Source organism: Larimichthys crocea, chromosome XVI, assembly GCF_000972845.2.
Source record: "Larimichthys crocea isolate SSNF chromosome XVI, L_crocea_2.0, whole genome shotgun sequence".
In the NCBI taxonomy this organism is placed as follows: Eukaryota; Metazoa; Chordata; class Actinopteri; family Sciaenidae; genus Larimichthys; species Larimichthys crocea.
In genome coordinates this window covers 15,130,440-15,154,338 of record NC_040026.1, presented here as the reverse complement: position 1 = coordinate 15,154,338, position 23,899 = coordinate 15,130,440, and the positions used below count along the sequence as shown (strand labels likewise).

The 23,899-nt window shown below is 43.8% G+C and overlaps 2 protein-coding genes across 15 annotated transcripts in view; one reads left to right on the top strand and one right to left on the bottom strand.

Moving 5' to 3' along the window:
* Positions 1–23,899, top strand: part of nrxn1a (neurexin 1a) — a 63,226-nt gene that overhangs the window by 32,610 nt on the left and 6,717 nt on the right. For 4 of the 12 annotated variants that reach the window (XM_019268016.2, XM_027289743.1, XM_019268013.2 and 1 more), the window contains 12 exons: positions 742–994; positions 5,164–5,367; positions 6,459–6,485; positions 9,335–9,457; positions 9,827–10,208; positions 10,482–10,672; positions 11,496–11,669; positions 12,810–12,929; positions 14,290–14,471; positions 20,625–20,796; positions 21,778–21,867; positions 22,962–23,272. In XM_019268016.2, the coding sequence (XP_019123561.1) occupies positions 742–994; positions 5,164–5,367; positions 6,459–6,485; positions 9,335–9,457; positions 9,827–10,208; positions 10,482–10,672; positions 11,496–11,669; positions 12,810–12,929; positions 14,290–14,471; positions 20,625–20,796; positions 21,778–21,867; positions 22,962–23,272 (2,229 nt within the window). The remainder of the gene's footprint in view (positions 1–741; positions 995–5,163; positions 5,368–6,458; positions 6,486–9,334; positions 9,458–9,826; positions 10,209–10,481; positions 10,673–11,495; positions 11,670–12,809; positions 12,930–14,289; positions 14,472–20,624; positions 20,797–21,777; positions 21,868–22,961; positions 23,273–23,899) is intronic. The other 8 variants (XM_019268020.2, XM_027289746.1, XM_019268018.2 and 5 more) reach the window with 3 other exon arrangements.
* Positions 15,924–18,292, bottom strand: LOC109140636 (piggyBac transposable element-derived protein 4). Of its 3 annotated transcripts, none has more exons than XM_027289747.1 (3): positions 17,901–18,292; positions 16,560–17,849; positions 15,924–16,418 (listed from the first exon to the last, which is right to left on the bottom strand). In XM_027289747.1, the coding sequence occupies exons 1-3, from the start codon at positions 18,087–18,089 to the stop codon at positions 15,981–15,983; spliced, it is 1,917 nt and encodes a 638-aa protein (XP_027145548.1). In that variant the 5' UTR covers positions 18,090–18,292; the 3' UTR covers positions 15,924–15,980. The 3 variants fall into 3 exon arrangements, with proteins under 3 accessions (XP_027145548.1, XP_027145549.1, XP_019123568.2); XM_027289748.1 differs by having other exon boundaries at positions 16,560–17,996; positions 18,057–18,291; XM_019268023.2 differs by having other exon boundaries at positions 16,560–18,292.

The following is a 23,899-nucleotide window of genomic DNA, read 5'->3' as shown; positions in this document are numbered from 1 at the left end:
AAGCAATAATAAAAGACGTAGTTTGTCATGAAGTAGCGCGGGATCGTGGGAATTGTTGTCTTCATTATTTAACAACCACAGTGAAAATCGGTTTGATGTTAATCAGGCAGAAATCATGTTCACAAAGGAGGGAATTAATCAAATTTCTATTCATGACTTCCTTCCTCAGTCTCTAATACATCACAAAGTTACAGCAACTAGAGGAGGTAAAGGTGATGTGACAAAATGAAACAAACTGTTTCCTTAAATAGGATTTCTCTGGTTTTGAACACTGTTGGAAACATTTGGGATAATATAAATAAACAACTCAACAAAACAGTAAAGTAAGTCTAGTCAGTTTTAGACATTTTAAAGGTGGATTTTGGGGGATTTATTGGTAGATTTTGTTTGAATATTCACAAGTATGTTTTGTGTAAAATGAGCTTATATATCTACAGAGGAAGCAGGGCCTCTTCTACGGAGTCTGCCATGTTTCTACAGTAGTCCAGAACGGACAAACCAAACATTAGCTCTAGATAGGGCCCTCTCTGTCTCACGGTCACTGTAGTTTCTCCTGTATGCTTGGAAAAGCCATATTCAGTCAACTTCACAGCCAGATGCCACTAAATCCTAAAAAATGTCTGTTATCAAAGCCAAAAATAGCTGGCATTTTGAGCTAACTCTTCCTCGGACAAACTTGCAAAACGTTGTCAAATTCCTCCAAGTTAAGCTATTCAACACTGTCAACTATTCCTTCCTCAGGTGTGGACGGCTCTGTTGAACTACGGTTATGTGGGTTGCATCAGAGACCTGTTTGTGGACGGGCAGAGCAAAGACATCCGACGGCTGGCAGAGGCCCAGAGAGCGGTGGGTGTGAAGCCCTCATGCTCTAGAGAGCCACCCAAACAGTGTCTGTCCAACCCCTGCCAGCACAACGGCATCTGCAGGGAGGGCTGGAACCGCTACGTTTGCGACTGCTCAGGGACAGGATACCTGGGACGCTCCTGTGAGAGAGGTGAGAATGACGTGATTGTAGAGGAAGAGGACGAGAATAACACTTCAGCTGGACTTCTGGCATCCCGTAGTAATTGGCATGAACGCTCAAGTCACATTTTCACAATAGGGATGAGTAAGATGGCTAATCCAAGTCACTAGGCATAACACTTTGTGATAAATTAATAATATGTCATGGAGAAAAATATAGTCATAATAACAGTTTTGTCATTCACTTTTTTGGCTTCAGAACATTAAGTAATGCCAAAGGGATGAGTGACAGGAGACAGATGGTATGGGTTGGAGAGTCTGAAGTTTTAAAGTCAGAAATAACTCCGTCAACCGTTGAAAATATATTATGCTCATCAGTTATATTGGGCAATAAAAATTTTATTCACTATACCTTTAAGTTATGTTTTTTTCTACCTTTAAAGGAGCCATCCTAACAGATTCCACCAGGTTGATAGTACTTACTCTGATGTGCACTAGAAGGTACCCTCATAAAGATTAATAGCAGATAAAAATGTGGCTAAACTATTCAAATAAAAAGGGTTGCAAATTAAGTAAGTTTACCCTCCACTATGTCCCTGGTGATGGAGGATAGGAAGGTGAAAATGGCAGAAATGCCGGAGGTGGAAAAGATGAGCCAGCTTCCTCAACAATGAAAAATGGGATAGTGCAGCGTTTCTATCTTTGGCTGTATCTTTTTTGGTTTAATTCAAAAAAACACAAATTTCCTGTGTTAGAGTGGGAGTAGTCAGGTGGAGGCAGGCAAAGGAGAGGATCAAACAGGGGTGACAGAGAAGAGGAGAAGAGGTGGGAGGAAGCAGAGCTGCAGACAGGACTATTGGACTGCTATGGATGTAGAGACTGGGAATCGATGGGAGAGGAAATGTACAGAAAGCAGGGAGCAGGAGCTGTGACAGAGGAGGGTGTAACCACCGGGCTGGAACTGCCATATGACAGCAGGTGAGGAGATGAGGAGGAATGGTAGACAGGAGTAGAAAATCTGACAGAGAGGGAGAGAGTTATGAGAAAAGGTACGAGTTCAGGTCGAGGGAGAAATGGAAAGTAGGAACAATTGGCGCAGCGACTGATACAGGTCTGTTGAAAGAAGCGAGATGGAGCCAGACAAGGAGAAGAGAAGATATGTTGTTTGTGCCACAACTGCTGACGCATCTCAAGTGATGATTGTACTATCATCTAACAGGAGATATACACACACGCACACATACTTTCTGAAAGGCGTTGATATGAAAATGTTTTATTTCAGAGGACAAACATCCGCAGTGCATGTTTATCGTAGCAATGCACCCTCTCTCTTTCTCTTAGCTCTGACTTCCTTTCCTCTACATCTTTCTTCATCCCTCTCCGTGTGCATTGAGGGGTCACTAACTGGTGGTTCAGTGGATTAAAGGAAGCACAGATGGAGAAACAGATGGAGAGAGTGATTGGCCATGTTTACGCCTTCTACCTGCGGTTTCCTCCTCCCTTTTTTCTCCCTGCCTCATTCTCTCGCTCGCTCCTTTGTTCCCCCCTCTCTCTTCTTTAATGAACAAAGATGGTCGGCACGCTCGAACTCCAAGATGAATTTGATTTTGTCGCGGTCACGCACATATTTCTGGCGACACATTTGCACATCTTTTTAACGCGTTTTCTGTTCTCTCCTCCTGCTGCTGCTTGCTGCTGATCTTTTTTTCTTTTTTTTTTCCTTTTGCTGTCCTGATTTCTCTATAAAAGCTCATTCCTGCCAGGAAAAGAAAAAAAACAACAACGGACTAAAGGTTGACTCTCCAGCAGATTCTGTTCTCTCTAAACCAAACACAGTATATTTAAAGCCCCTAATTAACTAACTAATTAAGTCAATCTGCAGTTGACCTTAACATTTTACCCCTCATGATAAGTTAATATTATGAGAAAGAATGTCAAAATTACAAGATACTGAGTCGATTATGAGATGCTAACCAATGACAGTATAAAGAATGGATGGCATATGCATGACGTCACCCAGCTCAAAATCTGTGGCTCTGGCTGCTGACATGTTTGCAGTCTTGCCTCTTCCGCCTCTCAGTTAATCTAAGAATGGCCAAAGACGTTGATTATCGGCCGACCTGTTGAATGAAGCCTGAGTGCTCAAAGAAGTCTCCTGTATCAGCACCCACCTGTCAATCAAAGCAGCCACACTGTTAATTATGCATAACATTAAGCTTTAATATGAACAGGTGAGTTATATAAAAATTCAGACTCAGTACAGTTGCCATGAACAGAGAAATTAGTTATAGAGACCAAAACTGTTTTTGTACCAGGCTGTAAACATGTTTATTTCTGCTGTGAAGTTGGACATTTGAACATGGGGGCTTATGGAGATTGACTCGTTCTGCAGCCAGCCTCAAGTGGCCGTTTAAGGAACTGCAGTTTTTGGCACATTAACATTGGCTTCATTTCACAGCAACAGAGGTTACCGCTTGATGCTAACTGATAATGGTGAGAAACCACGTTAAATGATTAAGCGAAATGAGAAATTAATTTAAAATTATGACAAAATCAATTTTCACTTAGTACTTAAATTAAAATAATGAGATAGCAAAGGTCAGGGTATGACGTGTCCATATGCTGCCATAAAATATGAAATGAAGAAATGCACCATTCACTCCTGTTTGAGTGCTAAAAACAACAGTGACCAGCTGTTTCGGGACATTTTTAAATCATTTCTTCGGCAGGCTCTGCACTGCCACAAGAAAGTTAGAAAGCACCAAGAGATGGACTAACACATTGTTAGTGTCAGTCTTTTCATCATTGACACCACAGGAGCATGTGGCACATCTGGTGTGTGCTACATGTGTCAAATGATGTAAAGGTATGTGACAGCGTTCATTGCATTTTGTCGATTTTTTTTTTCCTGACATGAATAGGCCTGCGTGCTTCCTCCTAGCCGACACTCCCTCCTCTGTTTTGCCTAGGTAAAAGTGAGTCAGGTGCTGTGGTGAGGGAAATTTAGTCAGCTGTCTCCCTTATCGGAAATGTGTGCACATGTGTGTGTGTGTGTGTGTGCTTGGGCAGGTGTGCGTGTGTGTGTGTGTGTGTGTGTGTGTAGCTGTTAGTTATGTTATCTGTGATATAACAGGCCAACCACCTCCTTTTTTTCCCCAAGTTAATGAGGGTTCATTTGCATTTTAGCCAAGAGCTTTTCTCCCTCTCCCCACCACCACCACCACCTCCACCTCCTCCTCCTCCACCTCCTCCTTTCTCTCTGTCTCTTGCTCTGTCCCTATTTTCTCTTCCCCTGCTCTCACTTTACTAAACCCTCCTCTGTTCACACTTAAATTCACTCACTTATTCTGACACACACACACACGCACACACACACTATCTCTCTCTTCCCCTCCTTCTCGGCTCATCTGTATTCATGAGGCCTCCCTCTCTTCCTGTTCTCTTGTTTTTGCCTTGGCTCCAACCATCTCCCACGGAAACAGGGAGAAGCGCAAAAGAAGGAGAGAAAGCGAAAGAAGGAATGGAGAGATATAAGCAGGAGGAAGAGAGAGAGAGAGAGATAAAGACACAGAGACATGGAGAGTGTGTTTAGCTGTGTATGTAATTGGCCAATAAAAAACAGGGTCCTTGGAGGTAAACAGTTTAGCGTTTGGGGATTGGCCCCAGCAGGTAGCAGTGAGAGAAGATTATGAATATGTAAATGAGTATGCAAAAGACATTAAAGCGGGATCACCTGAGCTTGTTACATTATGACTCCAGGGTCTGGGATGTCAGCGACGGTGGCTAACACACTCATCGCCATGCATTTTGATTTAACCGGATAATAGGGCCAGCCAACCAGCTGCAGCTATTTTTACACCCTCTTCTGATGATGAATTAAGGGGTTGAAGGCGAAGGGGTAGTTTAGTAGGAAGCAGGTTTTGAGTTTCAACATGACGTGGGGGAAACAAGAGACGCTTGCGAAATACTTTGCCATGTTTTAGTCTGATTCACATAATGTCAAATTTGCTTTGTCTCTTCCCACCTCGTGTGTGTTATCCTTGTCAATCTTGTCTGTTTTTTTTTTTGTTTCCACCCACCTCATTCCCCTTCCACCAACATCTCCGTCTTCCTCCGCCTGTCTTTCACTTCCTCCCTCCCTCCCTCTCTCATCCTCTGTCCTTGTCTATATCTGTGTGTGTGTGTGTGCGTCTTGTACAGATGCGACTATCCTGTCGTACGACGGCAGCAAGTTTATGAAGGTGCAGCTGCCTGTGGCGATGCACACCGAGGCGGAGGACGTCTCGCTACGCTTTCGCTCCCAGCGGGCCTATGGCGTTCTCATGGCAACCACATCCCGTAACTCCGCAGACACCCTTCGTCTGGAGCTGGATGGGGGCCGTGTCCGACTCACTGTCAACCTAGGTACACACACGGCACGCAAACATGTAGATCCTCAAACATTATTTTGATTACAAGTCAAGAGGTGCAGCTGATTGCGGCCTTTCTTGCATAGGAATGTCATTAAATGTTGATTATTCCCTGATAATTCTTCCAGATATCCATACTATATATTTAAGACACAGGTTTCTCAGGTTGTGGCAGATACTTTTTTTTTTTAGCATTTTCAGAGACTTCACCGTGCATACACAGCTTATCTTTGAAGACACACACACTTATACACAACTGAAGGTTAGTAGCGTTGTTTTTGTGTTGAACAGAGGGTCAAGCCTCAAGCTGCATTCTCTGCTCACTCCCAGAGGACCTGTGCATCCCTGTAACACCTTCAACAATCAACACAAAGACTCACAAGCCGCACAAACACACACACACACACACAGATCTTGTATACTTCACAGATAACTGAAGCACATTTCTCCTCACACATTTTCACCTTCACTCAGTCTCACATGAATACAGGTACATTCACACACATAGACTTTACAGAGGGGTGCATGTGTTGGTCTCTGGTTGTCTGCAGCCGCGTCTTTTCTGTGGTTGACGCCACACGACACACCAAGGCATCATGGGTAAAACAGTATGTTTACATATGTATATAAAAAATGGGGCCGAATCTTCCGATCATTTGCGGAGATTTGTGCTCTGGATGGGCGACAAAAATTATGGGATGTGTTCGATGTCTTTAGACAAACTGATACACATGACCCATCTCAGTCTCCTGGTGCTTTTGATTGGTGACTGAAACTGTCGCTCAGGCCAGGGCAGCCAATGAGCACCACAGCTCCTGCAGAGATACACCACTCTCCTTAACCTATCCATCAACTTGATCCGGATTGGCTAAACAAAATCACTGATTGGATTGTGAATTGCACACTGATGTAAGAAAATACACGGTCCAGCTTGAGGTCCTGTGACAAAGGAGAGTGTGTGTTTTCTCAGCAGTGTGTTGTGTGCGTGTTTGTATGCGTGCAGGGTGTGTCGATGTGTGCGTCCCCAGGGCGTGGAGAGTATATGTATGTGTGCAGCATTAACCCTCTGCTCTGCTCTCCCTCCAGACTGTATCAGGATAAACTGTACAACCAGTAAGTGATCCTCCATCTCACCTAACCCTCCCCCCTACCTCTTCCTCCTCAGTATGTGTGTGTGTGCAGTAGTGTGTGTGTGTGTGTGTGTTTTTCTAATATCTCTGTCTTGTCAGTCCATCTGCTTGTATTCAACATATCTTTGTTGCGTGTCTACGTACATATATGTGTGTGTACGAGTGTGTGTGTGTGTGTGTTGGACAGGGGAGGGTGCACATATGCGTGTTTGTGTCTGCATGTTCAGCTACACCACAGGAGTGTTGTGATTTTTTGCTGAGGGCCAGGGTTTTCCAGGTCGGCCATTTTAGCAAAGAAGGATAGACGGAAGAGAGGATGGTGGGGGTTGGAGAGAGGAGGGGGGGGTTGTGGAAAGAAATGACGAATGATGAAGAAGAAGAAAGAGGACAAAATCGGAGGTGTGGAGGTAAAATTAGGTGTGTTGGGAAGTGTGAGCTAAAGAGTGGTAACTGGTGGAGCTGCAGGGTAATTACTTCTCCTTCATGCCGGAGACAAAAGACGTGTTATCCCTCTGTTCCTCTCCGTCGCACCTTCATCCACGATGTCTGTCTGGCCGCTTTCTTTGTTTGCTTGTTGTCTCTCTCTAAACTGTACATGAGGGATTTTTGGGGAGTGTTTTTATTCAGTGTGCGTGAGTGAGTGTATTCCTTTCATTGCTCATCTGTGTGTGTGTGTGTGTGTGTGTGTGTGTGTGTGTTCATGCTGCTGTGAGTGGAGCTGAATCCCTGATGAAGTTTAATTCCCTCACGTGGAGTTTCTCTCTGTCACGACCACAGAGAAAGCGAGAGAGAGAGAGAGAGAGAGAGAGAGAGACGAATGCTCTGTGACGGCAAAGAGGTGGTGAAATGGACGACTGCAGTTGCCATAGAAACCCTACTAGCCACACAGCGCTGTTGCTATCCCGCATGCCTGACGGCCAATTTTAGACCGGTTGTCTCAATGAACATTTCAGTAGGCAGCCACTTTTTCTGGCGCACCGTGTGCATACAATAAATTATACATCTTATATTCAAGGGGGAAGGAGAAGAAAAAAAATGTATTTAACAGCCAGGCGCCAGTGAAACAGTCCACTCAGCAGTCAAATAAAAGCCTCAGCATGGGAGAGATTGAGGCTTATCCGGGAGAAAAGCCATTTGTTATTTAGAGCTAATGAAATATGAAATGCTTTTTGTCATTTTGTTTTCATTATCCTGCTCTTATAATCTCCAATAGCTTGTCATTTGGTTTGAATTGCATTTCCACTGCAACCTAAGAAAAACAGTCCTTTTTGTCTTTCTGTTTGAATTGTCTCACCTCGTTGTCTTTCGGTTTAACGGCGCAGACTGTCTAGCAGTAGCTCAACAATAAACCCAGCTCACCATACTGCTGTACGCACTGTTAGTGCTGACCTAAAATAGGTGCTTGTGTGCGAGCGTTTTATCGGTGTGTATCTGTGCCTCTCTCTCTCTCTCTGTTCCCAGGATGACACAGATCACTGCCTCGCGCCACGTCTGCTCGTTCTTTGAGTATTTGGTTACATATGCAAAAACACACACTCACACACACACACACGCTTAAAAATTCACACATACGTACACATATTCTCTCCTTCACTCAGTGTTAGGCAGTGATCCATGGTAACAGGATGAGATGCTCATGCCCAGAGCACAGCTGAGTCTCCTCAGGGGAACCCTGTGTCCTCTCTGAACGCACAACACACTCTTTTAGCCCTTGCAAGCACACACACACACACACACACACACGCATTTCACACCGCCATATCCACGTTGATTGACTTTTCATATTTGTTTAATTATGTTTGCACGGCAGCAGCAGGCCTCTCTCTCTTTCTCTACCTCTCTACCTGAGTGTGTGTGTGTGTGCCTCCATGAGTGATGTAGACATGCTTGACATTTTCTGCAGCAGAATTCGTTCGGGTCAGTTTACTTCTCACCTCCCCCATCATTACCTCCTATAGGTCACTGTAAGCAGACTCACTCGCCGCACTCCTCAAACCAACAGGGCTTGGAGGGAGGCAGGGGAGTGTGTGTTGGGGTGCTTGTAGAGAGTAGGAGGAGGAAGAAGGGGACACTGAGGGTTTTTTTTTTTGTTTGTTTTGGGAGCAGTCCGTCTGTCAAATGTGTGCAGTCGACTATGTGACGATACAAGCTGGTAGATGGGCAGAGAGAGAGACATCATGAGAGGACAGCTCAGCTTCTTTCATTCTGCTGCACATCAGCACCTTGGAGAGCGCTTTCTGACGCTCTGCTGTGTGTCTAGTGCCATCATGAGGCTCGTTGCGGTACTGCGCCCTTGTGGAAAATTAAAATAAAACGTCCTGCATGTAGACGCGGGGCTAATATATGTGTTATACATGCAGGGGTGAGTGGTTTAGGAGTCAAGGGGGTGTGAATGTGCTGTCTGTGCATGTGTGGGTAGTAGGTGGTCATCATGGCGGTGTGATCCGTCCACAGATGGATTGTCTCAGCGTGGGCCTGTTGTGACTCACAGTCTCCATCTTAGGCACCCATGGCATCCATTTATGTTAATCTGTCTGTCTGTGTCACATCATCTGTCTCGCTGGCGTATCTGCAAAGAGACCTGTCTGTCTATCTGTGGAGAGAGTGTGTTGACATGAAGGTGTTTGTCTCCCCAGGATATGTATGGTTCCTCCTTCCCTCTTGCTACTTCCCTCCATTTTCCTCACTTTTTCCTGTCCTTAAATTTTTTATTCAAACCTGCCTGGATTCTTCTTCTTCTACTACTCTTTTTCTGTCTCTGTCTCTGGATCTCTATCTGTCTCTCTCCACATCTCTGTGCATTATGTTAATGGTGCTCTGGGCTATGTGTAGGTAAAGGCCCAGAGACCATCTTTGCGGGGTCGGGCCTCAATGATAATGAGTGGCACACAGTGAGGGTAGTCCGGCGTGGCAAGAGCCTCAAACTCACCGTTGACGACCTGCAGCCTGTTGAAGGTAACCATAGAAGCATTACTTGTACTCATTTTAGTTTGTCACCATAAAATGACTTCCTAAACTCAACCTAGGTCTTGAGTGTGTGAAATTGTTTGGGGATTCTATGCTATAATACCAACATCAAGGGTTTTATTTCTTTTTTAGAGAACATCTGTACCTGTGTAAGTCAATCATGAGCCCAACTGTGTCTAACTACACTGCTATTAGTTCTATTATTAGTGATAGTGTCTGTTACATCTATAACTAGCAGTCTGTCACTGTTAGTCCAAGTGTTGATTAGGATTAGTGGATTCGTTTGAGTATTAAATAGTTCCACTTGAAATGTAACTTTCCGTAGCCCTCACCTCTGAAGTTTACCCCCGCCACCAGGTCAGATGGCAGGCGACCACACCCAGTTGGAGTTCCACAATGTGGAGACGGGTATTGTGACGGAGAAGCGCTTCATGCCTGCCGTCCCTTCCAATTTCATCGGCCACCTTCAGGGCCTGGCACTGAACGGCATGCCCTACATCGACCTGTGCAAGAACGGCGACATCGACTACTGTGAGCTCAACGCTGTTATCGGCTACAAGAGCATCGTGGCTGACCCCGTCACCTTCCGATCACGGTCCAGCTTCGTCACGCTGCCCACGCTGCAGGCCTACTACTCCATGCATCTCTTCATGCAGTTCAAGACAACGTCCCCCGACGGCCTTATTCTGTACAACAGGGGAGACGGCAATGACTTCATAGTGGTAGAGTTGGTTAAAGGGTGAGCTGGACGTTTTACTGATATACAGTTAATATTTTCTTGATGAACAAAAAGAAAATTCTTGTCAATGAAGCTGAAATGTCAAATATGAAAAATGCATGAGTCAAGCAGCTTTTTTTTTCCACGTTTGTAATTACATTTCTACAAGACAGATTATAATGCCCTGAAGTATACGACCCCGCGTTGTTCTTCATCATGAATACAATTAATTAGACTTTTTATTTCCTCAGTGTTTTAAACCTCTCCTCTCTCCTTTCCTTGTTCCCTTTCCAGTTACCTACACTACATCTCTGATCTGGGCAATGGAGCACATCTGATCAAAGGCAACTCTAACAGTCCTCTGAACGATAACCACTGGCACAACGTGCATATATCCCGAGACACTAACAATCTCCACACAGTCAAGATTGACACCAAAGTCACCACGCAGACCACCATGGGCGCCAAGAACCTGGACCTGAAGGGTATGGACAAAAAAAGAGTACAGTCGCTTATATAGGTGAAGGGGTGCTTTGCAGGAGGCTGATTTGAAGTATGTTAGTCAGTTAAAGGAAAGGTTCAACATTTTGGGAAGTACACTTATTCTTTATACCATTCCCATGTCTGTACGATAAATATAAAGCTACCACTACCTCCAAAGATCGCTAAGTAACATGTTATATGTTGTTTGTTTAATCCCTATAAACTCTGAAGAGTACAAATGAATGTTTGCTGTTTTATGGGAGGTTGTGTGCCAGTGAATTTTAGAAGTGCTGGTGGGCTGATTTTGGGATTTTGTTGCCTTCGGAAAAGAGCCAGGCCAGCTGTTTCCAGTCTTTGTGCTAAGCTAAGCTAACTGTCTCCTGGCAGTAGCTTCATATTTGCCTTACAGACGTGAGAGTGGTATCAATTTTCTGTTCTAACTCTCAGCAAAAAACAAAAAAAAGTGAATAAGTGTATTTCCCAAAATGTCAAACTATTCCTTTAGTCGGTCAAAAGAATGAATGGGCAACAACTTATATGATCAATTAATTGTTTGTAATATTTGGGGGGCAAAAAGAGCCCAAATATTCCCTGATTTCAGCTTTAAAAATGAGAAAACGTGCAGCTTTTTTCAGAGCTGTTGGACAAAACTAAAAACATTTTTTAACCTTTTATGTAAAAAAGAAAGAAACAATCAATTAATTGAAAAAATAACAAATGGCTAGACCAATCAATGAAAATGATTAGTTGCAGCCCTGACACTGATACAGTCTGGCACTGTAATTGGTTCATTAAGCTGCCATTCATTGTGTTGCTCCTTGCCAGGTGACCTGTACATCGGGGGCATCTCCAAAGAGATGTACCGAGACCTGCCTAAGCTGGTCCACTCCCGCGAGGGATTCCAGGGTTGCCTGGCAACAGTTGATCTAAATGGCCGTCTCCCTGACCTTTTGGCTGATGCCTTGGCAACCATGGGACAAGTAGAGAGAGGCTGCGAAGGTGAGGTGCAAACACACCGGTAGATCCATCCTGGTCCCGGTGCCCCTACTGCTTTTTTCTTTCAGTTTTCATTTAACTCATTCTCTCTCTTGTCAGGATAACCCACTAACCCAACGTCTGGTCTAGTAGATGTGAATTTTTTACTCTTACTTCTCATCTTCCTTCTCAATCTTTCTGTTCCACTCTTTCAGCACTTCACAGGCATCTGTGTGCATTGACTAACCATCTAACTTAATTTGCTTGTTTGCTTTTTTGTTGGGCTGACAAAAGTTACATTGATGAAAGCTGACTTGCAAGGTATATCGCTTTGTGTGAGCATGTGAGACACGTGTGCGTGAGAGTGTGTGTGAGGGTGTGAAAATGTATAGGTGACAGTGTGTGTGAAGGTATGTGTGCGTGTGTGTGTGTTGAAACTACCCAGTGCTGTCCAGTGTTGTGTGGATCCCAGTGATCCAGAGTCAAAGGTCAGAGGTGACCTGTCCTCTCCTAGCCACCATAGTGACTTCATCACCACCGCTTGACTTGAGTTGACCACAGCTCCACCACCCAGGTTGCCTAGCAGCATGCTGTCTAACCCCTCCTCCTACTGACTCCTAACCTAAACTTCAATACTCCACTTGTGAATCATTTTCGCACCCGTTCCTCCACGCCTCGAGTTAAGTGCAACGAAGGAGAACTAAGTTTAGAGCTTTGACATTCTCCTCTTGTGTGCACGAGGCAAAGAGGGAATGGTGACAGACTGCTGAAGAAAGAGTATTGAGATGAAGGCCTTTAAACATAACTCTGCCCTCTTATGTTTAACTCCTTATGTCCTCGATCCACTCATCTAGCCTCACTACCTGCATGCTGTCCACATTTGGCCCTTTTCACCTAGTTCAGTTCAGTTTAAATAATCTAACATCTTCGTTAGTGTGAAACTAAAGAATGGGAGCCTGTCCACAATACTAATACTACTAATCATGACACCATTGCAGCACAACAGTCTACCCGGCCATTTTAAAATGCAAAAGGAAATGTGGTGTAAAAGTACTGTACTGGCATACTGGGCTCCAGACAAAATGTTTAAAAATGAAAAAAGTATGTCTGTTTATCTTGTCCTAACGTTCACACCCTCCCGCTCCACCACGTCTCTCACTGCAGGTCCCAGCACTACATGTCAAGAAGACTCCTGCTCAAATCAGGGAGTTTGTTTGCAGCAGTGGGAGGGCTTCACCTGTGACTGCAGCATGACTTCGTATGCTGGCCCACTATGCAATGACGGTGAGTCTTTGCTTTTTATTTTTATTTTTTTTAATGGTGTTGACAGCCACAGTAAGAGCTTATTCTGATATTTAAAGGTCAAATAATATATGGAAGTCTTTGTAATAGTATGTGTGACCCCTGAATACTTTATAGATATGAGTTTGGGTATGTAGATCATAGATTATCAGGTTGCAAACATGCATTTCTGGAATGCCTTTTTAAATTACATTTAGTCATTTACGCAATCAAGGTACAGTGCAACATGTTACATGTTAGTGCAGCAATAAGTACTATTCGCATTAAATCAAGTGACAGTTCTAGAGAGGGATAGATTTAGCATGTCCAGTTGTTGGTAGTGCTGTGTGAGAAGAGGTACTCTCTGAAGAGCTGGGTCTTCAGGAGTTTTATGAAGGTAGAGTGGGATGCCCATGATCTGGTAGGAACTGGTAGGATGTTTCACCAACAGGGAAGAACAGACAAGAAGGTTTGGGTTGCCTTGATTCATTGGATACATTGAGCGCAATGGTTGAGAGGTGACATATACCTGTAGAAGGGCATTCAAGTAGGCAGGTGCGTAACTTTGTAGACAAGCATCAGAGATTTGAATTCAATGCAGGCGACTACAAGTAGCCAGCAGAGTTTTGGGTTGAGTGAAGACCAGGCTCGCCGCCATGTTCTGGATCTTCTGAGAGGGTTTTACTGTGCAGGCTTGGAGACCTGTCAGGAGGGCGTTACAGTAATCAAGCCTTGAGATGACCACAGCATGTATCAGGACCTTTTGTCCTGCGCTCTTAATCGTCACCTAAAATATCTCTAAACTGTAGAAAACACACCCAGTCTAACTTTAACCCTGGTGTGGAACTGCACATCTAAAACTGGATTCAAACACTGAATCTTTACGTGCATTTTAACAGAGCCACCACGTGAGGGCACTGTCATCTGTTGATTCTGAAGTGGCACAAAAATACTACCTGCTCAGTGTCTAGTTTGATTATTCTAATCTGATCTCTCGCCACAACATGTAATAATAGCCTCTTTACATTTTCTAGTTGTCAACACTAAATTATCCTCAGCGGCCTTACAAGTGAGATACTTGGTGAATTAGTCACCCTACAGTGAGTCAAACAATTGTATGCTGTTATTTGTATGAGTCATTACAGTCAGCCTCCTGCAGTAATGTTGAGAGGTAATTTGGGAAGTACTGATGTAGGAGGACCAAGCAAAATGTGGAAGGCCAGTCATCTGTGACATTTTAGAGTTTTCTAATTATTTTAATATGAAAATTTCTGCAGCAGGGAGCCTCTGATGATAGATATCACTGTTTATGTAATATAGACATACTTGCAATTATTCATTTTTTTTTATCTCTGTGCATCAGCTGGGACCACTTATATCTTTGGCCGTGATGGAGGTGTGGTGGTTTACACGTGGCCTCCCAATGAACGTCCCAGCACCAGAGCAGACCGGCTTGCCCTTGGGTTCAGCACCCAACAGAAACACGCCATTCTGCTCCGGGTGGACAGCGCGTCTGGCCTGGGAGACTACCTTCAGCTGCAGATAGTAAGTACACACCCTTGAAATTCAAACACAAGGCCAAAAAAATAGGATTTTTCATTCCTAGGCTCTTCCTCGAGGAATTCATTTCGCCATGTACCGACTGGACATGCTTCATTTATTTATTTCACTTATTCTGTTTAGCCACATGAGATACATCGGTTCTGTCCCATTAGCCACACTGCATGTGCTATCACGTAGCAGACAAGTGTGTCCTACATCTGAAAAACAGTCAGTACACTCAACCAACAATCGATGCACACTCATCCCAACACCGTTGGGATCTATTGCAACACCGGTTCAGTAGTTGGTAGTCACTGCAGTTCATCACATACTGAATTCAGTATGAATATTATCATTCACATCCAAATAACAACTACATAATTATGGCAGAACCTGCACAGATGGCTCGAAAATCTATTGCGTCTTAATGAGATTTATAAGAATAATGTTGCATTTCTGATTTCAAATGAATTATTAAATATCATATCTTTTCCAAAATGCATTAGACAGATATATTGCTTCTTTAAAAATGTTATCAGACAGAAAATATCAAAAAATGATCATGTTTTGTCTCTTTTATGTACACTAGACTCAAATACTTCCATTACTTTATTGAATTACCGCTGTCAGCTCCTGAATGTGTTGTATTCATAATACCGTGGTAAATATGCTTGATCCTACTTATTTATTCATTATGAGAAAATTAATCAAACCCATTCAGCCGCGCATTTGTATTTGCACCTCATTAATCAATCTCTGGCGTGAAATCAATCACACAAGTTGGCATTTCACTACTCGCATATTACAAGTGTGTTCTTTAGAGAGACTTGCCCAAAATGGAAACTTAGGAGGGTTCCCAAAAACTGTTGTATTAAAATATTATATATTAATATCTTTTTCACTTTTAAATGAGTCAATCTTTTAAAACTACTTAAGCCTAAAATATACATATCAAATATTAATTAGATTTTTAACCTTTTAAAAGCCAGTATGTTTACATAACTCCACTGTTTTTTTTATTCCATAAAATATATTTCAAAGAGTATTTTCTTGTAATTATTATTGTTAGGCCCTCAGATGGGTCAGTGATTAGCAGCAACATTGATTTTGATGCATTGTTTCTTTGTTAGTTTGTTTTTATGTTTATATAATCACTTTTATCAGGAAAAAAAACAGATAAATAAAATTAATTTCCATAAAATACATTTTAGGAGTATTTAAATATTATTATTATTAGGCCCTGAGATGGGTCAATGATTGGCAGCAACATTGATTCTCATAAATTGTTTGTTTGTTTTGCAGTGGCAGATTAAAGTTAATAATCTTCTATAATGATACATGATGATTTTCACTAGGCATTCTCCTACTACAAGTAGTTGAAAAAAATACAAGATCAGTTTGAACTAGAAAAATATTTATTTTAGAAAGATGAACACTGAAAAATGAACATGAGAGAGAGAGAGAGAGAGAGAGAGAGAGAGAGAGAGAGAGAGAGAGAGAGAGAGTATGTGTCTAGGATTCGAACTCAGGTGAAACGCAGCAGGCACTGCAAACGATCAGACGGTGGTCCTTGCATGTGAACCTCCCACAATTGCCGCAGGATTTTGAAACCCTTTTCTTTTTACCCGTGCAAAGGTTGCACAGCCTCCTGCCGCCCTTAGCTTTAATGATGGGAGAGGGGCCTGCAGCAGCAATATGCAGATTTTTGACCAATTCATTCGCGGCTGATGAGCGGGGAAGGCGCCCTCTCTTTTTGATGTGTGGGGTCACCAGCATTTCTCCCACCTCTTGAATGTAGAGCCTCCTCCTGTGTGACTTCTGCTGGTGCCAGGATGGGTCGACTGATTTCCACAGGACATAGGCATTGTAAAGTGAAACGTCAATCAGGTTGTGGAAGAGGGCCAGTGGCCAACTCTGTGTTTTCCTTCTGCAGGAGTAGGTGGCAACAACCTGACAAAAAAAAAAAAAACAACAACCCAGAAACATGAAACAAGACAACACGACAGCTTTCTCATGATACACATAAAACCGACATATATTCATTAAGAGTAAGAATAAATAAATGTGTGCGTAACTGACTGTGGCACCGACCTTATCAAGGGTGTCAACACCTCCTTTGCATCTGTTGTAATCATGGATTATGATTGGCTTTTTCTTCATTTCGTCGCTGATGTCTGGACTGCGGTGTTTGGTGCTCAGGAGCAGCACATTCTTGCCCCGCTTGGGGATGTAAGACACCAGTGTGTGGTTCTTCGTAAAAGCAAACATGGAGGAGAAGACCGCTCTTGCCTGGAGCAGATTAGGGGGAAGCTCAGGCTTGTTTCGGCGAATTGTGCCAACCAGGGCCAGTTTCCTCTTGAGCAGCTCCTCTGTCAGTGCAAAGGAGGTGAAAAAGTTGTCACAGGTAATGATGTTTCCCTTAAGGCCCTGTGTCATATCCAGGACCACCCTCATCCCCTGGTTGACTTCAGGTTTGCCACCTACTTTGCCTGTGTACACCTGCAGTCTCCAGGCGTAGGATGTTTTGACATCACAGGTAGCCCAAATCTTTATGCCATATTTGGCCGGCTTTTTTGGCATGTACTGTCTGAAGCTGCACTTGCCTTTGAATGGGACAAGCTGTTCATCCACGCAGATGTCCCTGTCTGGGTTGAACAGCATCGGCAGGCGGTGCGTCCACATATCCCAGACTTTGCGGAAGGCAGCCATCCTGTCATCACGTGAACGTCGTCGGGATTGCTCGTTGTCGAAGCGCAGCGCTCGGCTGAGGTGGTGAAATCTTTTGTGGGACATCGTTGCCCGGAAAATGGCCCGTCCCCATTTCTCGCCCCACAGGCTGAGGGTTGATTCATTCCTTGACCTGTAAAGACCGGACAAAACGAGCAATCCCACGTACGCCTGCAGCTCCTCTTTGTCCACATCTCGCCAGCCTGCGACTGAGCGTCTCCCCTGCAGGTTTGTCATGTCCACGATATACTGCAGGATTTCATCCGTCAGCAGCAGTGCAAAGCTGGACAGCGGGTCACTGATCCGGGCGATGGCATAGTGTGTAGGCCCTGGGGTCAAACGACCTTTGGTTTGAGGGACGTAGCGCAGCGTCTCATCGTTTGTGGGAGACCAAACTATTTTACCATTTTTTGAAGTCCACCCTGCCGTCGGTTCATCCATTTTCTCTCTGTCCTCCTCTTCAGATGAGTCTTCAGATGAGTCGGACTCTGACTCCAGCTTGTCTGGGTCTACCTCTGAGCCCTCGTCCTCCTCCTCAGACTCAGAGTCCTCGGTGGAGGATGAAGAGCCATCCTCATCCTCCTGGGCGCTCTTCTGCGCTGTCGCCATCTCCTGCGCGCTCTTCTGCGCTGTCGCCATCTCCTGCGCGCTGTCCTGCTCTGTCGCCGTCTCCTGCGCGCTGTCCTGCTCTGTCTGCGCGCTGTCCTGCTCTGTCGCCATCTCCTGCGCGCTCTTCTGCTCTGTCGCCATCTCCTGCTGCTCTGTCGCCATCTCCTGCGTGCTCTTCTGCTCTGTCGCCATCTCCTGCGTGCTCTTCTGCTCTGTCGCCATCTCCTGCGTGCTCTTCTGCTCTGTCGCCATCTCTACAATGAGTACTCCCGCCAGTTTTGCCATCTCTTCCGAAAAGAAAGTAGCTATTGGCTGTCCCAAACAGTGATGGGAAGTCCAGCTCTTTTCAAAGATTCGGCTCTTTTGGCTCAGCTCCCTAAGAAGAGCTGGCTCTTACCCCAATACCCCAGCACCAGGCACGCCTCTGTCACAGCTGCGACACTGTTTCGCCCTCAAACCCCACCTGGAGCAACAGTGGATTTATCCTGCCAGACTTTGTTTACTTACTCAGATTTGGTCATTTTCCTTGGTTTATGTGCCTCTAAATATGCTTCTCTGCGGAGCCGAGCAGAGGTCCGCTTCTGAAACAGATCGTGGCAGAGCTCGTGGGGATTGAAACATTGACTAGAACAGCTGTGTGTTGCTGCAGTGCACACGTAACTTGGTGCAGGAGGTATTTGGGGGTTACAGCTCTTCATTTAGTATCACTCTGAGCCTCGTATTTTAGCCTAATTTAGCAATTATGAATGGTGTGTGTGTTGGTATGCATATGCACTTTTTTCATTCAGTCTGTCCAGGTTTGTTGTTGACCCTGCTCTGATGGATATTTTCATCTTACAGCTTCTGCACTCAGCTTTGCAGTCTCCAATATCACAGCCAGATGCTGCTGCTTCTTTTTCTCATTTCTCACTTTCATTTCTTTACCTTTTCCCGACACACTTGCATTTAAATCCGGCTCCCTTGTCTCTCTGTCGCTCTGTGTGTACCTGGCCTGTACCACTATACTCTCTGCTACCCTTCCTTCTTTCACATAATGGTATGATCCCAGTCTGTACTGGCATGTGATTGGCCGATTGGCTGTATGGATCTTTAGCAGAGCCCAGCTGAAGATTCGCCTCTCTCAGACGGGAGTCGGCTCTTCTCGTTCACTTCAAAGAATCGGATCTTAGAGCCAGCTCGTTCGCCAACGACACATCCCTAAAGGACGGGGCGGCCCGTGAGTGCGTTGGGATCTGGGAGGGACCAGCGGCAGCACACGCTGCACGTTGGGGAGAGTGTACATGCTTTCATGTCGGACTCTGCAAAAGTCTCCAAAGACACCAGAAAAAGTCGCTAGAGTTGTCGTCTTTTTTTGTTTTTAAAAACAGTCGCAAAACAAAGTTGCCAACTTTGTCGCTGTTGACTCTACTGCTCATACATACGACGTCTGCAGTGCACCTGCATAAGCAACCTGAACGAGAACCAAAAGTCCAGTTTTGTTTGTTTCAAATCATCGTTTTTATTATTGACTTTCTAAGAGAAAATACTTCTGAAGTTGAACACACACACACACACACCATTATCCAACATTAATTAGTGACACCCAATTATCATTTCAGTAGCAAGGCACCCTCTCAGAAAACAGTATGAAACTTTGCTGCATGCTTTGAATGGGGAAAAAGTGGCACAACTATAAGAATTACAAAACCAGTGGTCCAAAATGAAATCTTCACCCCCATGCGTCAGTTTTAGTTTACCGCCCTCTTAAGTCATTAAGGACAAAAGTATCCACTTCCAAAAAAAGTGCTATAAAAACTTTACAAATTCATATTTTTGTCTGCATAAATATCTAAAACAACTTCGGCCCTGCTTAAAACTACCAAACCTTCCAACCATTTTGAGGATTTTAACCCTTTAAATACCATCTCCTTTACTTGATGTCACTGTTGTTATTGATGAAAAAACACAAAACACAAACAATGAGTTATTTTCCCTCTTTTTCATAGATCTGCGAGAAAAATGTAAAGTTGAATTGAGATGACAATTCTAAATGAAAAAATATAGGCTGTATATATCAGCAAATTAGAGCCATATTCATTCAACACAGCCAAAATGGCTTGAAAATGAAGGGCACAAAATGTCTGAGGATGTCTTAAAGGGTTAAAAGAGGACTCCACCGATTTAGCATTGTAGTCACTCATGACGGACCAATGCGGCAAAGAGATATTGTCTCTATTGTCTCATTCACACTCCTTCTTTGTCAAAACCTGGTGGCTGTGTTTCCAACAATGCAACTCAGCCACAGATCAGTCTGGAGTCAGGTGTGTTATGCTGGTATTGGCTAATGTATAGTGCAAAAACAGTTTTGGTCTCTATAGCTAATTTCCCTGTTCATGACAGCTGTACCGTGGCTGAATTTTTATATAACTTTCTTATATAACTGATTGACAGCTGGGTGCTGTCACAGGTTTGAGCACCCAGGCTTCATTCAGCCCACCTCATGTCAGATTAGCCTGGAGGCGGAAGATCGTGTCGGCCAAAGCCACCTCTCTGAGCTTCACAACAGCGCTTTATAAACTTGTGGGTGTCGTCACAGAGACTATGTCCATGTTTTATACAGTTTATGATGCAGACAGAGACCTGGAAACATACTTTGATGTGGAAAATCAGTGAAGTTCTCCTTTAACACAAAAATAGAGGCAGGGAAACAGAAACTTTGAGGCATCGAGCACACTAAACGAGTATCTTAAAAACATGAAATGAATTGTATTCATGCCTGACAGTTACAATCGTCATGACGCATTTATCTCTCCTCCTCTTCCACCTTCTGCTCCTCCTCAGGATAAAGGCAACATTAGAGTAGTGTTTAATGTCGGCACTGATGACATCAACATCGAGGAGAGCTCCAAGTTTGTCAACGATGGGAAGTACCACATAATACGGTTCACCCGCAGCGGAGGCAATGCAACCCTCCAACTGGACGATCTGCCGGTCATAGAGCGTTATCCCTCAGGTAGGCCCTGCCCCACCCACATAAGCCCAACACACCACCGACCCACCACAGCACTGCCTGTCCTGGGACAGAGCTAACTACACTTTAGTCCAAATCAACCCACCTCCTGATTGATGACTCACATCAGTGTTCCTATCAATGTTTATATTCAAACACTGAGGTTGAGAAATATATATATAATTGCAAGATTTGTCTTATGTTATTGTGTTTGAAATGAAATATGTGTGATCTGATATGAAACATGACTTTTTAAACCATAAAATGAGATAGTTATTACAATAGCTTGTACACTAGCCAGCTATGTCATGTTAGGCCTGTTAAATAGTGTTAAAGGTAATTTATGAAAATATTCAATTCAGGTCAAGTCAGTTGTTTTTCTCACCATAAAAGAAAATAATAACAGTTGGTGCATTTTTGGACAAACAATAATTTAAAAACATGTCATATTTTGAGTTAAATGTTTAACTAGAGAGAAAAAATAAGAAAAAGAAAAAGTGTAAAAGTGTATTTTGTTGAACTTTGTTTTTACATTTGTTGGTTTTTATATTTAAAGTGGTAATCTTAGGTAGTAGTCTTTAACACAATGAGATCCAGGCTTTAGATAGCTGCTAGATAAAATGATAAATGCTAGTTGTTGTGAGGTGTGTGTGAGGGTTCTTCCTGTATGTAACTCTAAACTCAGTCAGTCATATAGACAGTATGTGGCAGCTGTAACATTATTTCCCTGTGCTCTTGCAGATGTTAACCCCTGAAATGTCTCTTTAAATTAAACCCAATGAACAGAGAGTAAGAGTCCGCTCACTGGAAACATAGTGAATTCAGCTCCTCTTCTCTTGGCGCATCAAGCTTACCTTAACGCAGTGACATGCTAACAATGAGCAGACCATTACTTTCTTTTCATTGCTGTTCTTTTTGTATCCAGCTCCTGTACCACGTTTGGATGTGCGTAATTACTACTGTGTTTTCATCTCTAAATTAAAGGCAACATTGATAACGAGCGCCTGGCCATCGCCAGACAGCGAATCCCCTATCGGCTCGGTCGAGTAGTTGACGATTGGCTACTCGACAAAGGTAAAAACCCTGATTAAAATTCCTTAAAACTTTGAGCTTTAAAAAATACAATTTGAAGACAGTTGAATATACTTTATTGTGCACCATCAACTAACATCTAAAAATCTAAATCCATAACTAAGTATTTAAAAGTTGGGCAGCTGTAGTGTGTAATACTGTGTAAACTGTAGTGCCTGTGAACGTATCTTGTTAGTGTGTATCTGATAATATCAGGTTAAAGGGACGATGGAGAGATTTAAATGTGAATAAATCAGAAAATAGAAAAGAAGTACTGATAAAAGATGCTTTATTAAGACTGGTAAATAATTTTGTTTATTATCAAATTGTAAACGATAAAGCATTTACTAAAGATTATATTTTGTAATCAAATTAAAATACATGCAAAGTATTGTGACTTGTAAGAATTATGTAAATTTGAAATGAATAATAGAGCAATGCTTTTTATCTTTTGAAAAAATGTAAAAGTTTTCCTCCTAAACTTCAGCAGAGCTCCTTAAATTAGCCTCTAGTCCCTTTAACAGTGAGCAGTGCTAGAGCTTATAACCTGTGCATGCTTCATAGGGCTGTTACAACAGTTCTCTAGATCTCTGTCTCTCTGTCTGCCTGTCTGTTGCTCCTTCAAATACAATGTCGTGCCGCACAGCCATCACCATAGCAACCATCTGTCAGCCCCGTCTTCTCAGGGCCCTCTGACTCCTCTCATCTGCTGCCTCCTTCTCCTCCTTCTGTTCTTTGCCTTTTCATCCTCCTCTTCCTCCTCCTCCTCCTCCTCCTCCTCCTCAACTTCTCCGTCTCTTCACCCCTCTCTCCTCTCTCCTTCTCTTCCTCTCTTATCTCTCTCAGTCTCCACGGTTCTCCACGGCTTCGATTTGCTCTGCCATGCTTAATCTATCCCATCCTCTTCACCATGGCTTGGGGGTGGTGAATTGTGTAACACTCAAACACTCTTGTGTGTGTATGTATGCACGTATGTGACCACTGGTATGTATGTGTGTGTGATTGTTTTTTCGCGTGTGTCCGTCCACCTTCCCTCCTTGGCGTGCCTCTGCGTGTTTGGTGTGTGTGTGTGTGTGCGTGCGTGCACGTCCATGTAGGTCGCCAGCTGACCATCTTCAACAGCCAGACGACGGTGCGCGTGGGTGGAGGTGAGCGAAGTGCAGGTATGTTCCAGGGTCAGCTGTCTGGCCTCTACTACAACGGCCTCCGCATCCTCAACATGGCCGCCGAGGGTCACCCGCACATCAAAGTGGAGGGAAGCGCCAGACTGGTCGGTGACATGCCGTCCTCCTCCATCACCCCGCAGTCCAGCGCTGCAGCTGGAGGCAACCGCTCCGACTCCGCCCCCTCCATAAGTGACATCACGACCACCACGGCCACCAACAGGAAACAGGGCACCACACAGCAGGTCAGAGCACAGTTTAAAATGAGTGTGGGAATACGTAATCCCTGCTGTGTTGTGATACATGTCCTATCACCTCACTCCCATCATCCTTTGGTGTGACAACGGATAATTAAAAAGTCTTCATTTGCTTTGATAAGTTTCTCTGTGGAACTCAATAAGAGGATTAGCGAGCGCACAGCCCCATTAATCAGGATAGAAAGATATGTTTTAAATGCCACTTCAGGCGAGGCGAGTTTATTTATGTTCATACAGAAAAGAAAACAAAGTGTTTAACATGAGGCTTTAAAACAGAACGCAGAATTATGGGAAAACATTTTAGAATAAATCAAGAAGGTATGTAAATGGACTGTACCACTCAAGGTGCTTTTACACGACATGTCTCATTCACACGTTCATACACTGATGCCGTTGCAAGGTGCCATCAGTTGTCATCAGTTCACATTCGCACACCGATGGTGAAGCATCTGGAGCAATTTGGGGGTCAGTATCTTGCTTCAGGTCACCTCCTTAGTGGAGTGGGTGTGGTAGATGCGTCGAGAAAAGAGGAATCTCAAGGTTGGAAGTTGAAAGCACTCGGGCTTGGATGCGAGAACAGTGGTCCAAGATACAGCTCTATTTTTTGCTATCTCA

Bases quoted from the DNA above. Each gene is read 5' to 3' on its own strand.
- LOC109140636 (XM_019268023.2), bottom strand. From the start codon at position 18,089: ATGGCAAAACTGGCGGGAGTACTCATTGTAGAGATGGCGACAGAGCAG. The intron at 16,419-16,559 runs GTCGGTGCCACA...TTTTTTTGTCAG, and splicing joins GTGTTGACACCCTTGATAAG to GTTGTTGCCACCTACTCCTG.